This window comes from Morone saxatilis, unplaced genomic scaffold (genome assembly GCF_004916995.1).
Source record: "Morone saxatilis isolate NCDOM2014 unplaced genomic scaffold, NCSU_SB_2.0 Contig8, whole genome shotgun sequence".
Classification (NCBI taxonomy): domain Eukaryota; kingdom Metazoa; phylum Chordata; class Actinopteri; family Moronidae; genus Morone; species Morone saxatilis.
The window spans coordinates 5,735,932-5,752,100 of NW_023340257.1; the positions used below are offsets into that span (position 1 = coordinate 5,735,932).

Sequence of the window (16,169 nt, forward strand, 5' to 3'; positions counted from 1 at the left end):
TGTGTGTGCGCGAGTGTGTGTGCGCATATCTGTTGTTTGAAAATCTTACCTCTCTAATAGTCATGTCGTCCTCCACATCTCCGTCATCCTGCAGACAAGAAGCGACAGGAGAGCAGTCAGTATACAACACAAAGATATTCTGTGTGCAAACTAAACACAGTGAAATAAAGAAACCAATATAAACAACACAAACACTCAAACAGTGATGGAGGAGCAAACAAATGGTGGATAAACAATGGAGTCCAGTTGGTTATTATCTCAATAAACATTTGTTTGTACTTTTCAACTATGCCCGCAGCACTACATCTGTGCACAGAAGGTAAAATGACATATTGAAAACACATAATCACCCATGCAGCACATCATAAGTGTTACACAGTGCCGCCGTCTTGAGACAGATGGACAGAAATGGAATGAGTGACTAAAGGAGCGACTACAGTACATTTAATGAGTGCGGAGGATGTGATGTATGAGATGTCAGAGCAGATGATCATTATAATGATGGATCTGCGGCTCGCTCAGAGCTCACGGCTCATAACTGACAGGCCGACGCTAGCGATACTGTTTGACAAGCTGGAGTCAAACTAGCAACCCTGAGCTTTGCAGGGAAACACTGGGAATACTGGGTGATGGAAATACACAACTGTGTGTGTGAGAACGTTCCCGCAGGGTGTGTATGCAGCCCTGTGTGTGTGTGTGATGGACTGTGAAATACGATTTGAAAGTGTTTAGTCGTGTGCTTGTGTACAGGTATTTACTTTCTCAGGACTGAATGCAGAAGAACATATGTGTGTGTGGGTGTATGTGTGTTAGAGAGAGACAGAAAGGTAGAGTGAGTGTGACCCAAGGGCTGATGGGAGCCCTGAGCTCATTTATCCTCATCGCTGCGGTGGCCGACCTGTCGGTAACCTTAGCAACTGTTGCCGCGGGGTAGAAAGAGGTGCCCTACTGTAGCACTATGCAAGCAGAGGCCAGACGTGCCTGGAGTTGATGAGACAAAACAAACACACACACCTACAGCACTTTATCTCTGCTGTCTCACTAATCATTCTGCTTGTCACAAGGGCACACTGAATGTCGCCGAGACACACTGTTGTTCCAGGGGTAAAATGTAAACTAAAGAAAGGAGGAGATCAAATCACTTTGGTGTGTGTGTGTGTTTGCAGAGGAAGGTGGTTTTTGAGACACAGAGAGAGAGGTTAGGCTGTGCATGTAAAATAGGTGCTTTCATAGAGATTAGCTGCTCTATTAAGAGAGCAAATCTCTGCTCTTGGATACATGAGTTAGGCAGAAGTGTGCGTGTGTGTGTGCGTGAATGGGAAGTTGGAGAGTAAACTTTGTCAGTCCACATGCAACTGACAGTGAAATCAGAGGAACTGTGTGGGCATATTCAAAGAAGATTTGAATGAGCATGTGAATGTGTGTGTATATGTGTGTGTGTGTGTGTGTGTGTGCAGAGGCATGTGAGAAGCAGAGTCTCCAGAGTGCTGACAATAGGCCGATGAAGCTGTATTGCTTGCTACGCTGTTTCTGTGACCAGACAAAGATTAGAAAGGTCCGCCGCTCTTCCTTTCTCCCTCCCTCCCTCCCTCCTTCCTCCGGCAGAGATCCATCTTTGCTTCCATCCAGTGACCCGATCACCCAATCAGTGGCAACCATCCAAGACTAGGTCAGCAGCGAACATACACCACCAAAGAGTGTTGTATCTTACACACACACACTCTGTAGGATTATGTAGTCAGCTAAATTATATAATGAAGAGAGTTCTATGAGTTTTTCTTTATTCAGCCTACAGTAGATAGAACGGGTCATGGCAAAGCTTTATTTAGACTTCCAATTTTGGCTGAAGGGAAGGCTTACCATCATTGTCTTCTAATCTAACTCCAAACCCTGCCGCTGGTTTAAAGGGTTGGTTCATCCAAATCACACAAAAAACTAAACATTTTGTCAATGACCCCTAGTGCTAGCAAACAGCCATGCAGAGAGTTTGGATTTTATGTAGGAAATTCTACCCCACCACCCTAAAAAAATGTTTAAGTTTAAACGCAAACCCACACACTTACACACACACCATACTGGTAGGATTGCTTTTTGCAAGTGCGAGTGCTGACGACAGCAGGACTGGTACATCAACAACAAATATAGATCACTGAACCTTGAGAGGCTTGTATCAATATTCTTTTAAAAGTCCTATGTGCAACTGTGTGTTTCGGATAAGGTTCCGTCATCTTTCATTGGCTGCAAAAAAGAAGCCCGATAATATTGAGTCTTATGGAGTAAGGGCTCTACTTCTCACTTGATTGGTTAGCTCAGTAACCAGGTTACTAATGAGTTTATGGTCTCAATCGCTAGTTACAAGCCTTCTTCCATGCAGCAAATATGAATCAAAATTCTGTTACTGTGTTGCCTATATCTCGCCTAAAATCTTTTTCGAAATATTGTTTAGTACTGATTATTTGTAATACGAAAAAATTGTGTGATTGTTTCGTGCTACAGATGAGTCAAAATTAACTTGTACTACGTCACCGTCGCTTGATGCAAAAACCAACATGGCGATGGCCATAATGCCAAATTTGAGGCTTCAAAATGGTACTCCACAAGGCAGTGGGTGATACAAACAGTTAAGCATGTGAATTCATCACGTGATGGACATGTTATATATGCATTTGTATATTTTTGGGATTGTATATTTTAAGCACCATTGCAAGACAAATTCCTCGTATGTGTAAAAACCTACCTGCCAATAAATCTGATTCTGATTCTTGTAAAATGTAAAAACCGATGATCTCAAACACAAACATAATAATTATGTAATAATAATTAGGGACAAACTATTATTGATGAGGCTCTTATTGGATGAAGCCTGTCTAAATGTGGGTGGAGTCCCTGAAGATGACATCAGCATCATTATCATTTTGCCCAACATACTGATGTGTGTTATTTCTCCAACTGCTGCCTGTACCACACAGTGAATGGTGCAATAGGGAAACACTGCAACAATAATTATTTATCACTAATGTGCGGGCAATTAACTGCTTATTTCCTTGCTGCTGATGCTCTCTTTGCTCGTTGCTTTCAAATGTTATTACTGCCTTATCCGTGTATCTGATTAGATTCAAAGACTTTAACACAATTGTCAAATAACATCATTAATGACTCTGTTCAAACTACAGTGGTGTCAGTGCTGTGATGCAGTCGCAACAGCTTCGGGAAAAGTTGTGAAATGGTGGGTAGTTAATCTTAATGATCCATCGCGCTGTGGTAGTGACCACCCTTAATCTTTGATAAAACAAACCCAAGATTACTGGCTGCACCTTAGAAACATGAGTATATCTGAGTGAAAACCACCAAAAGCCCAAACTTCTTTTTAATATTATATGTCCTTCCACTGAAGCTGCGACAAATTATTCACCCTGAAAGTATCTGATATTGAGCAACAAATCAATTCACCCACAAAACAAATTACAGTCAGTATGTCACACTAATCTTCTCTAGATAAGTTCACCCTCTCTCCTGTGTATCTCTATCTCTCTGTTGTCTAAAATTATTCAGGAAATGAAAACTTCATCCTGTCCCCTGAATATTCTTCCTATCAGATACCTGAAGGACAGTTTTAATGGAGTCAGTGTCTTTGTTTTACAACTTATAACTTGCTTTCATTGAACCTATTCTGAAAGTGCTAACACTTGACCCTAATGATTTTAATAATAATTTAAACGGCCTATGTTAAAATTTCCCTTTCTTGCTGTATGGTTCTTGAAATTGGAATCTCTTCCACGTCATCACAACACTGAGAACCTGAATTGATTGATCTGTCCCATCTAGAAAACCAGTCTGGTTCGTCTGTTCTGGGCTACTGTTTCTACAGTAGCCCAGAACGGACAACTGAACTGTGGTTCAAAATGGCGCCCTCTGTGGAGCGCAACCTGAGCCATCTACTTCCAAGGTAACAAAAACACAACCATTCTCTTTCAGGTTATTATACACTAATGAAAACATAGTTGCAAACTATATTCCATTTCTGCCAAAAAATCCTCATGAATGTTACACACTGGGCCTTTAATGGATCTGGGTCCACCATTACAATTGGAGGAAGCTCTTAGCTGGTAAAAACTTGTAAAGACTGATGTGTAAATTAGTTGCTAGGAAACAATCGACTATGTAAACTGACATTCACAGCAGCACCACAAGCTGTAATATAATTTTCAAAAATAAGTTTTAGGAGCTAAGTGATATTTAAAAAAGAAAATTCTGATTATGCTAACCTAATTTGGCATTTGGCAAAAATGACTGACATTACATTCTGTAATTTGACTTACATCATTATTAAACAAAATTTTGATAAATTGTCACGTCACATGTTAAGAAAACTAAAAACTCAAGTTTTATCTATTGCCTTTGAACTAGTTAGTAGAATTGAATATTGAGGAAAAACTAATCGTAGCGACTAGTTTGCGTGGTAAAATCTGATTTAATTAAGTGACGTGTTAATCTCCACTTAGTAAACACTATCCTACAACTAGGTTAAGTTCTATTCCATTTTTATGCTGATGACACTATGAAATATTTGATCTGCATTCCAAACAATGGAAAGAAAGACACTGCACTTACCTCTAAACTGAAAATTAGCCATTTATAAACAGAATATCCCTAACTTTTGTGCAGCTGGATGCCGGCAACACTGAAATGTGTGTAATTGGCCTCGACAGTTGGAGGCTCCAGATGTCACAACAACTTAGCTCATTATCTCCCTGCATCACCAGTGATTGTGAAATTCTGCAGTTTATTTTTCATAATTATTGCTTCTTTTACATCCATCTGTACATCCTTTACAAAACGCAGCCATTTGAAGCTGTAAATGGCTTGAAGATCTGCTGTTCTGACACTTGTTTATCATTTTCTTTGATAACTGTCAAAAGTGGACAACTGACAATATGCATATTTACTCAACAACAACAAAAAAAAGATTTCAAACAGTTGTTGTTGTTTTCTCTATCTCTCTCTCTCTCCACAGTAGGTAATACTGACGCAGTGGAGTGTGAACAGCAAAACAGTCATTCAGAATCAAATTTAGGTAGGGAAGCTGAAAAAGAGGGGTCATTACACACACACACAACATTGTTAAGGCAACTGGCAAGGAGGAGACATATTCCTCTACCACGCTTTAATGTAAGAAAGAAAGAAAGAATGACGCATATTGCCAAATGATCTAAAGAAACAAAAGGAAAAAAAAAACTCAAAGAAATAAAGAGGGAGAGCAGAGGTGCCAAAAAACTGAGCCCACGAGCCATCATAAATAAAGCATGGAGGCATTACGAAGACGCAAGAGTGGGGGGAAAATAATGAGAAAAACAGCCAGGAGAGACTAGGAGGCTGGGCGGCATCATTTCTCTGAAACAGACTACTGATGTCATTTACCCCCCATCAATATTTCACAGCACTAGATGGACGGAGAGGAAGGGATTGGAGAGGGGAGGTGGACAGATGACAGAGATACAAAAAGGGGAGGAGGGCTTTGGAAAAGTCGTGAAGATGGACGAAGCGCATGAAGCAGAGATTAAACCAGATACAGGAACAAAGAACTGCGAGAGTGGAGCTCAAAGAAAGGGAGGGCAGAAGTAATAACTTGATTTCTTTTCCGCCCCGGGGGTGTAACTCAGAAGTCTTAGGAGAAAAAAATTGATTGTCCATTTTCCTGCTTGGGCCCACATGGGCCTCGGCAGATTCACAGCAACGCTGTTATCAGCCTCGCACTCTGCCATGTGCACCTATACACTGTTGAATGTTAATAATAACTCCTGATGACAGGATTAATTAGCTCACTGCAAGGCAATCATGACTAACATGCTTCTAGGCCCACTTAACACATCCAAAAATTCAGTGCGCTAATAATGTACCATCTGTCTCAGCACTGACCATACAATATGCTCCTCATGGGTACACTTAACAAATCACTGTACTTTATTAAATTACGACCAGCAGTGGCAGATAAGGGCCATTGGAAACTTGACTGGTAATCACCAGTGAATGCTAACAATATATAGGTAGGGCATAAACACAAAATTAATGGGGGTATATTTCATAGCCTTCTACAAAAGTGTCCCCTGAGGTTAGTTAGTAATGCCTAAATTAGGACTGTGCCATATTTTGTCTGTTACAGAAACACAAGAAAATAAAAGGTTTCTATTGAGGCTTATCTTGATTGACTGTTTACACAGGGATAAAAAGTCAGTACAAGTACCGTTGTGGGATTAACAAAGTAATACAATACAATACAATACAATACAATATACGCAGGGGATACAAGTGCTGAAAGTGTTACTATTGGTAGTATTAAATAAATATGAAAGTGAAACAAAGCCAGTTACTATACTGTATCTACCTGGAAAATAATTTCAGTTAAAGTATATGTAACATTTCTACAGCCTATATACATATATAAAGAAAGGAAAGTTGCAAAAAACAAAAAACAAGAAATCCCTGTTAAAATTAAATTATGAGATGGTCACTATCAGATAAACTCTGATTGTTGAAACATGTTTGCTAATTTGTGGCGCAGTTCCTACCAACATAATAGTGGATTTAAGAACTGAGGGGCTCAAAAAATCTGTACAATTGTTACAAATACATGAGGTCCACTCCCCATGTAATATCAGGCTTTATTTTGCTAGGGGTGTCAAGAAACCACTCATAGGACTCTTGGGTGTCCCAGAACCCCCACTGTACTGTACTACTGACTAATAGGGCTTAATAAAACATGCCCTTTCTCAGGAATAATGTGGCATGCTGTGGTGAATCAATAATGCTTTAAACATGCTTTATCCCATTAGAATTCCATTCAAATGGAAACTGGATGGTAACAGTTATGGCTTTTGGAAGTTTTTAAAAAATTCTTAATGTAAGAATCAATGAGATTTTTAACTGATGGAGTGCAAACGTGCTGTGTTCTTGCACAGACATTGCCTCAAAAACAGACAGACCATGTAATGAGCAGCACTCCTGCTGTAAATGTGTGAAACTAGCACATTTTGTTTTGATTAATCTTTTTCATTACTACAGTTGAAGAAATGTGTTTCGTCATTCACCTCAAAGTAAAGTTCCTCCGGTTTAATACAGTCGCCGTGGTCTTTTGCTGCCACACAACTCAGCGCGAGCACTGTGTTGTCATGGTGTGAAATACACGCCTGAGGGTTCACATTTTACGCCACCAAATGAAAGAAACACTCCCAGCGCTCCTCCTCTGTTACTAATTTTGTACTTTTCATTGAGTTCCTCAAGGCGAGTCTGACTTTTACTGTGTAATTGTGCAGCATGGATTGTGTTAAGGAAGCAAAGTGCTGAATTCTGGGGCAGTTTTTTTGGTATTTCACGAGTGAGAAAAATGATGCTTCATATGGTGCTGGGGTTGATGGACCTTTGAAATCCACTGAACGGATTTGATGGGAGCAGTGCGTGACTTGAGAACACAATCTTGTCAGAGTTTTTCCTGACTTATCAACAAAATTAAGACTTCATACTGCAATTTATCAGCTGTATACCATGAGTTTACACATACGCCTTGGAGCGATAGATGAAGAATGATCTAGCACCACTCAGGGCTTTGAATGATTGAAAATGTGACAGACTTCAATAACTGTCACTGACGTGAAACTAATGGAGCTCCTTAAGTTCCTCAATAATAAATTATTAATGGTACTAATAGAGTTACACTGACAAACTAATGACTGATCAGGAGGAGGAATAGTTTGTTATTGTATTCTATTATATGTTATTATATAAATATATAAGGGATGTTGGGGATGAATAAAAATGTTCATTAAGGTCTGTGGTTAACATGCAGTCCTAGCAACTACGCCTTGATAGATAAATCAATGAAGGTCGCCCATCACACCGGGCAGTAGCTTTTTGAAATCACTATCTTAGAATTACCTGGCTTTAAGACTTTTTCGAAAATGTCTCCCTGAAAACCACTATGAAGTCAGCCAATCAATTAAATGCAATCTGTATAAAAAGACACATAATGTGCTGTCTGTTAAATGGACTGCACTTTCTAGTCTTAGTCAATTCCTCAGAGTGCTTTACACTATAAGTCACATTCACCCATTCACACACCCTCACACACCGATGACACAGCATCGGGAGCAAGTTGGGGTTCAGTATCTTGCTCAAGGACACTTGGACAAGGACAGGCAGCGGTAAGAGTTGGGAATTAAACCTTCTGATTATTGGACTGCGTTCTCTACCTCCTGAGCCACAGCCGGCGCTAAATAATGTGCATTCAGATTGAATGGCAAGAAAATTTAGATGCCGTGCACATACATCGTAGAGTCATTGGAAAAAAGTGGGCAGTGTTGGGGAAGCTACTGTACTTGAAAAGTATAGCTAGTGAAACTACAAGCTAGCAATCATTGGAAGGAGCTAAGCTACAACAACACCACACTCTTGTTGAAAGTAGTAAGCTACACTAAAAACAATAGAAAACACAAGGAAAGCTATGTCACATGAACAAGGAACATCTACTGTTGCATAATTTAATAGACAAAGCATCATTATTAACAAATGAACAAAACAATTAATTATTTGTCAGAGAACCCTGCTACTTAGTGGAATAAATAACTTGATAGCATGATTTTGAAAGTAGCTAAGCTACCTGACCGCTACTGGGAAATACAGTTGAGCTAGCAGCTTTGTTACAAGTAGTGTTACTACTCCCCACTGCTGAACATGAGTGGGCACAGACACCAATTGGCTGTAGGCCTGTGAGCAAAGGCAAAAACGCATCCGCAAGAGCTGAAAATGTTTCATGTTTGGGCTTATCCTAGAGAGCAGGTAAAAAGCAAAATGAGAGAGACTGGTGGAAAGTAACAGAAACAACTTCCTGTTAAGTTATGTTTGAACCATTACATGAATTACATACAAAGCCAAATTCAACACACCTGGCCTGTGCATACGTAGATAGCTATGTCTAATGTCTAATGTAGTTGGTGCATTTGTTGTTTGGGGTGAATAAACACAGAAGGCAAAAAGAACCTGGTTGTTAAATATTGTAACAATGCAATGCTAAAATGGTAGTAAGAAAACATATGCAATGTGTAGATGGGTAAGTGGCACTGAATCAGTAGAAATGTGTGGTGACATTTAACAGCTAGGACTTTAACAAACAGTATAAAACATAATCAAGACAAAGATCCACTGTGTGTGTTAGTAAGCAACTTTTACATTGTCCCTGCATCTTAATACTGGATTGAAATAGTTAAGTGGAATGTTGAGAAGAAATGTGAATAACATGCTCACCCCAGAGAAACTCTTTAAGCTGGGTGGTGGCTCCTAGTGAATGGAATGACATTATATGTGATGAGTGAAAAACAATCTCATGATGATTTGTGAACTTAGTAAGAAATAAGGAGGGCTAGATTATAAATAAATCACTGATGATAATAAATGGACAAAGATCAAATCTGAGAATGCATTTTGTGTGTGATTATGTAATGCTTAACTGTGTTTGATTTTCAGAAGTCGTGGTCTGATAATTTGTCATGCAATGCTGGACGTTCTTGTATCGTGGAATCATTTTTCTCAATTCATAATCAGACACTTGTTTCATTGATTGACATGCATGGCTGCCGGAGCATATGGGGTCGCTGGTGTAATTGCACAGCAGGCTACATCCCAGTTTGGGGTGATATTTTCCAATACCTACCAGGCCTTCTCATGCATCATCATTTCATCCGAGCTGCTGCTGAAAGTTGTCATTCAAATACCTGCCTGTTTCTAATGAAGAGATATGATGCTCCTATACGGATATTTAACGCTGCATGCACTCGCCCCAACGCGCCCCCCCCCCTTATCACATTAAACACATTGAATTCCACAGTTTCCTTCATCAATTACGACAAATGCAATGGGATTTTGGGTCACTCCAGGAACAAGGTAAAGCCTGCCCTGTGAGGCAGTCACTGATTGGACACCTCGGGTGACACAGTTGATGATGGACAGCACAGCATGCTCGGTTGAACAGCCTCGTCCTTGTAGACCACTTGACCACAACTCAACCACGTCTTGATTTTAAAATGACAGTAATTTGGCCATAATTTTACAGGCCATGCTCAGGTCTGAGAGAAGCTACATTTAATAAGACTCTCTGATGTACTTTGGTGTTTAAGAACAGATAAACTGAGTGTACAATAACAGTTAAAAAAAGTAAAAAAAATATTAAAGGGCTGTACTACATAAAGGACACTGACATCCAGAGTTTTCATTTAAAACAGTGGAAAAAATGTTAATTAAATCAATAACTAAACAAGACATTATGAAATATATAACCATATTAATAATTACAATATATAATGAAATCCTGAAATTGTGAAATAATCAAATACGGTTTAAAAGTTCATTTTAAAAGTTGCAGTTTACTCACAACAGCACTATTCCCAATGATCACTTTATTTCATGAGTTTAACATGAAATATAATGGACATTGGAAAAGGTGATGCTGTGAAATTATAACAGAAAGAAAACCTTGTGAAATAAAAACATTTGAGCATGTTTTGTGATTTTTATAAAATATAAAAATATATTATATAAAAGTGGCCTTCATTAAATTGTTTTTTATCCTTTATATCATAATGAAAATGAATAGGATGATATAACATTGAGTAAAAATGAGCAGTTTTTAAAAAAATGTAAAATATTTTTCACAATTTCATGGTAACATCATATATTTATATATCCATACGAATAGTTATTTCATCATGACATCATTATTGATTTATTAAAGAGTAACACCAGGATGAAAAAGGTTAAAAATCTGTTTCACCAGTCATCACATCCAGCACAAGGTGCAGAAGTGTGTTTTTTGTTTATTTGCTTTGTTGCCTGTAGCCAGATCAAATTGTGATGTTACAGTGTCCTGAAGTACACTTTTACATCACTGCATCAAGGTGAGAAATTAAAACACTAGAGGAAAAAGATTTGTAGGGGGTGTTAAATTACTATATTCTACTCTACTACAATTTGAACACTTTGGGTCACCATAACTGCGTATCATATTGTGTTATGTTGTGTTTTATGTAAGTCTAAGGTTGGTCAAGCAGAAGTTTGTAGTTTTATCATTAACCTTTTAAACTCTTTCTTTACTACATCCAACAGGCTTAAAATACTGTGAAGTATCGGTTGGTACACTCATTTCTTATGGGAAACTAAATTAAAATTGATTGGAGTAGTGGTATTTCAGTTGTCAAGTGTTCTCTATAACCTCAACTGACCACTAGACCAATGAAAACAGGTTAAGCTTAATAGATCCTAGTTTTAGCCAATCTAAGCAACTAGAAGCAGGTCAGAAGGCGGGGTTACAGGATGTACAAGGAGGAGGGTGTTCAGCACTGTTTAGCACGATGACACAGACGGGCTTTGGCTGAGCCTGGCCCAGATCACAGTCCATCGGCATTTGGGATTAGCCCTGGAATGGAATGGCGGGGTGACTGATCGGTTGATTGGCTGATGAACCTGTTGCCAGGCGGATTCCGGGCATTTGGGTAGCCCTGATCGGTGGCTCTTACCACGACGGATATCCGGACACGTTTGGACGGCCTCCTGAGCTCAGGAGACGTGGGGCTCTCCACGTTGTTGTTTTTCTTCCGGGCGACCAGAGACAAGCACACAACATTAACAACAACCTCAATGTCAGTTTGACTTTGCAAAAAAACCCCAACTTCCTTGCAACGGCACTTTGACGTGACCAAACGTCACTGCATTGCTGGGGAAAAAAATTAATTGGAAACTTATTTATGTGAAACAAACCATTAGCAGAGCGGTGCAGGAGTGAAGAGATTTTCCTTAAAGCCTTGCAGGATGCAAGGCTGAGACAAAGTGAAAAAGGTTTTATATTGAGGTAGACTGAGATACTGTGTGTGTGTGTGTTTGTGTGTGTTCTGTATATGTGTTTGTCTGTTTGTGTGGGAGGTACTGTACTGTAGAGCGTGAAGGACTGTATGTGAGAGATAGCATAGGACTGTGTGGGTGTACAGAACGTGTGAACGACAGGATGGGAGCCACTGTGGGTGTGTGTGTGTGATGGTGGTGTTGTTGTTGGGTGTATTCGAGGACAGGGCTGTCTCACCTCCAGGCCCTCTGCGTTTGGACTGGCACAGAACAGGTTCTTTAAAGCAATGCCCGAATGATCATGTGGACCTGAAAGAGAGACAGAGAGAGATTCAGTGAAACAATCAGATATCATGGTCTCCGTCTGTTAGATATTCTAATTATGTGCCTTCTGTTTGCAGACCTTATCCTACTTGCCCCATCTAAAGAAGCATTACAACAACTGTGGCATCATCTGTAAAAGTTCTGTCAGACCTTTGCCTTGAGAATGAATCGAGAGAAGAACAAGATCTTTATTTTCCAAGGAAATCTAAACAGATTTTTACTGGCCCCCAGAAACCATAAAATGAATTGGTGGAAAATGTTCACTATCTCAAGAAGGATATCTCCCAGTTGGCTCAAAGTGCAAAATTAGCTGTCAGCGCTAAAATGCTAACTTTACTTTAAAATAAAAAAGCTAGATCTACCAATCAACATATAATAATGATGTATAGCTGGTCCCGCCTTTGCACTTTTAAATGGTGTGTGCCTGATATTACCCAGTTTGTAAAATATAGAGGAAATGAAAAAACAACCTAGAACCAATGCCTTACACAGTTCATGTTATGGCGGGCCCTATATTACAGGGTGATCAGTTCATAACCCCGGCACAACTCCACATGATGTGGGCCGACCGAATAATAGCCAAAGATGATGTAAACTTCAATCATATTGAGGACTGAACAGACAGCGACCAGAAACTGAAAAAAATCGACACAAACTAACCAGAGCCTGGCCATTGAGACCACTGGACACAAACATAACAAACCAAAGAAAACAGACTCTGTCTCTTCAGACAACTAACGGAGGTAGACAGGTCTACACCGCCTGCTACACTGCAGCCTGAAGAAAGACAATTCTTCACCAAAAGAAAGCTCACATACCAAGAGTCTGACACACTCTCAGACCAAAACAAAATTCAGTATTTACCTGGAGAAAGAAATCTGACATTGCCATACAGCAAAACCTGTCAGAGCATGTCACAGCCAGGAGGAAAACAGTGCAACAACACATGAAACTGTACTGCGCTTCTTCACAATCTGACTCCTCTTCTACTGTGACACTGATCCCCTGACCTTTCCTCTAGCGTCACCCATGGGGTTGACATTCTTGCTTTATAGTGAAATGTCTCAACAATTACTGGATGGACTGCCATGAAATTTGGCTCAGACATTCACATTTATGTTGTAAACCTTGTATGATCTGCTTTTGTGATACTGCACTTTAATTACAAATTATGGTTCTTCTTATTATCGTTGAATTATTAGTTATTACTGAATTACACAAAAGGACACAAATTTGAATTTGACAGATTGACAGGCATATACTGTGTTCAGAATAAGTAGATAGGCAAAAATATTTTTTTTGGTCTAAAATAAAATATTTTTTTCATCATCCTAGAGAGAGAGAGAGAGAGGACAAAAGAGAGAGGAAGATTAAGAGGTGCTATTAGTGTTATGTGAGTTTAGAGACAGAGAGGCCATTACTGACACTCCTTCCGGATCTATTAAAACTCCTATTCTTTTCCTTTTTGATTCCCTCATCTGTCAAATGTTCGGAAACACTCTTGTATGTGTACGTGCGGGTCAGTGTGTGTTTCTTACTGGTGGGGATCTCGGTGGGTCGCTCCACCACAGAGGATCTCTTTAGTGCAGGTTTGAGGGGCTTCTGAGGAACTGGACGAACGGGGCTGAAGGTTGACTCCTCAGTAGAGATCTGTGCAGGGGCACACACTCACACACCAGCAGCAAACACACACACACCACACACACAACACACACACACACACACACACACACAACAAACACACACCACACCCACACCACACACACACACACACAAAACACGAGGACCAGACAGGATAAGACACGAGCACTCAAAAACTTGCCTGAACCCAATATTCCTGCTATAAGAGGCATCAACCCTCTTTCTGCGAACTCATTAGACAAATGCAGAAGTAACTTCTTCGGAGTGATGGACGGATGGTGGAAAATCAAGGGGAGGGGACAAGTGGAAAAGAAAAACCCCCAAGGACGGGGAAAGAAACAGCGGGAGGTTGGGAGCTTGAAAACTGATTTTCTCATGTTGGCCTTGATGTAAAATAACATGAATTACAATGACTTTCCTATTGCGGCCATTTCCATGGACCTAAAAACATATTTTTGCAGAGTCTATGTTAACATGTCTGTCTGGAAGGTGGGGGAGAACATTCTGGGGTTTTAAAGCTAAAATCATTCCACGATCAAATGTTTGTGTGAAACTAGTTAGAAACATATTTCAGCTGTTGCCATAAAATATAAATCCAACAACATGATAACTGGGCTGAATATAAGCATTTTTACGTTTAATATTGGGGACTGGACATTAGCCAGCTGGGCAGTGTTCTGTAAATAATTCTCAATGCCAATATAACAAAGGTGTTTTTTTTTGAAGCAGTGGGGCGCTCGCGCTCGCGGGCCTTCAATGTCGCGTAACACCTACAGAGCACCCTTGGGTCTTGTTCAAGGGCAGGTGTGTTTGACTATGCTGGGATACAAGTGTCTAGGGTATGATTTTAACTGTTTTTATAGGATTCTTCCACTCGATGGATTTAAAAGACAACACTCGCATCCATTAATATCTCAATAGCTCGTATCAGGAGGTCGAAAGATAAAAAATCGATTTGTCAGCAAATTTTATAAAGTTTTTAAAACCTCTTTTAGCTTGAAACCAGTGTTGTGGAATACATTGATATCACATACTTTTAGACGATAACTTTATTTGGTTTAACGGGCTATTGTTTGGGGCTACGTTAGGAAACCTTTTTTTTAAAAAGCACGATTTATAGCAGAGCAAGTGGAAGGAATGGAGAATAGTAGTGGTGGTGATAAAAATTGAGGGGCAATAGAGTTATTAAGACAGAGAATCTCTCGATGATGAATGGTTTGGAAAAGCACAGAGCGTCGGTCTTACATCGGGTCATACACACACTACACTCCTTCCTTCCACCCCCAAATCCCATGCCTAGAGGCTGTTCATATCGTCCCTCATCTGCAAACTTAATGAAAAGAGATAATTTGATGGTCAAGAAAAGAATGTGATAATCTGACATTTGAGCACTACAGTGCATGAACCTGGATAACCCATACTTAGACATCTGCCTTAACCACGGTTGCCTATTTCCTTCCTGTCTTCTGTTTTACACACACGCACACACACAACACACGTACACAGCTAAACCCTACCTACACATACTCATTCATTACGTGCATACTTATTTTATATAATTATTTCTCCTCTTTACTGCTCTGGAATGGCTTAAAATAACTAATTAATATTTATGGTTTATAGCTTCAGCTATCTCACCATTAACTGGGTTCATAATTTCGTTATAACCATTATAGAAATACAGCTATGACAGATCAGGGTTGATGCGTACAGATTGACATCGGGCAATATTCATTGTTGACTGTAGGTTGAATTGTGGCAGAACATGGTTCTAAGATCACTCAGGGAAGGTTAAAATTCTGTTTCCAAAGATTAATAGGGCCTAATCCTGAAGATACTGATGAACTTCTCTTACTAGTTATCCTCTTCTGTTGGAAGGCATACATTTGCAATGTGCATTTGCTGCTTTTGTTTGTCTGTCATATGTTTTTGCATTGGTTACAGCAGGCCAGTGTTGTGTCAGTTGCCACAATTGCTAATAACGTTCTGGTACAACATACTTTTCAAGGTTGTAGTGTGGTTGTCGGTCTCGCTCGCTACTATGGAACAGGTTAGTTCGTCGTCATGAGGGGCTGACGCAATGTAGGCTACTATTTGAAGTCAATGGTTCAAAATATGATGTGTTTGTTTTGTAAATTACATTTCAGTAGATCCTCACAGCTTTAGTTTTTGTTGGCAGGTTAAATTTATCTCATCTTTTTAAAAGTATTGCGCCGATTTCCATCTTTGGAATTAAGAACTCCAGGTGTAGGTTCCAGGTAGCATCATTAAACTCAACTACAGGGACCAACAAGGTCACGCACACAAAACAATCTAACTCTTTT

General features: G+C 39.6%; 1 protein-coding gene across 1 annotated transcript in view; it reads right to left on the reverse strand.

The window, feature by feature from the left end:
• LOC118341972 (chloride channel protein 2-like) overlaps positions 1-16,169 on the reverse strand; it is a 149,556-nt gene that overhangs the window by 13,647 nt on the left and 119,740 nt on the right. The window contains exons 14-18 of the mRNA XM_035680397.1: positions 13,743-13,854; positions 12,119-12,189; positions 11,559-11,633; positions 9,295-9,327; positions 50-88 (exon numbers count right to left, since the gene is read on the reverse strand). Coding sequence (XP_035536290.1) covers positions 50-88; positions 9,295-9,327; positions 11,559-11,633; positions 12,119-12,189; positions 13,743-13,854 — 330 coding nt within the window. The remainder of the gene's footprint in view (positions 1-49; positions 89-9,294; positions 9,328-11,558; positions 11,634-12,118; positions 12,190-13,742; positions 13,855-16,169) is intronic.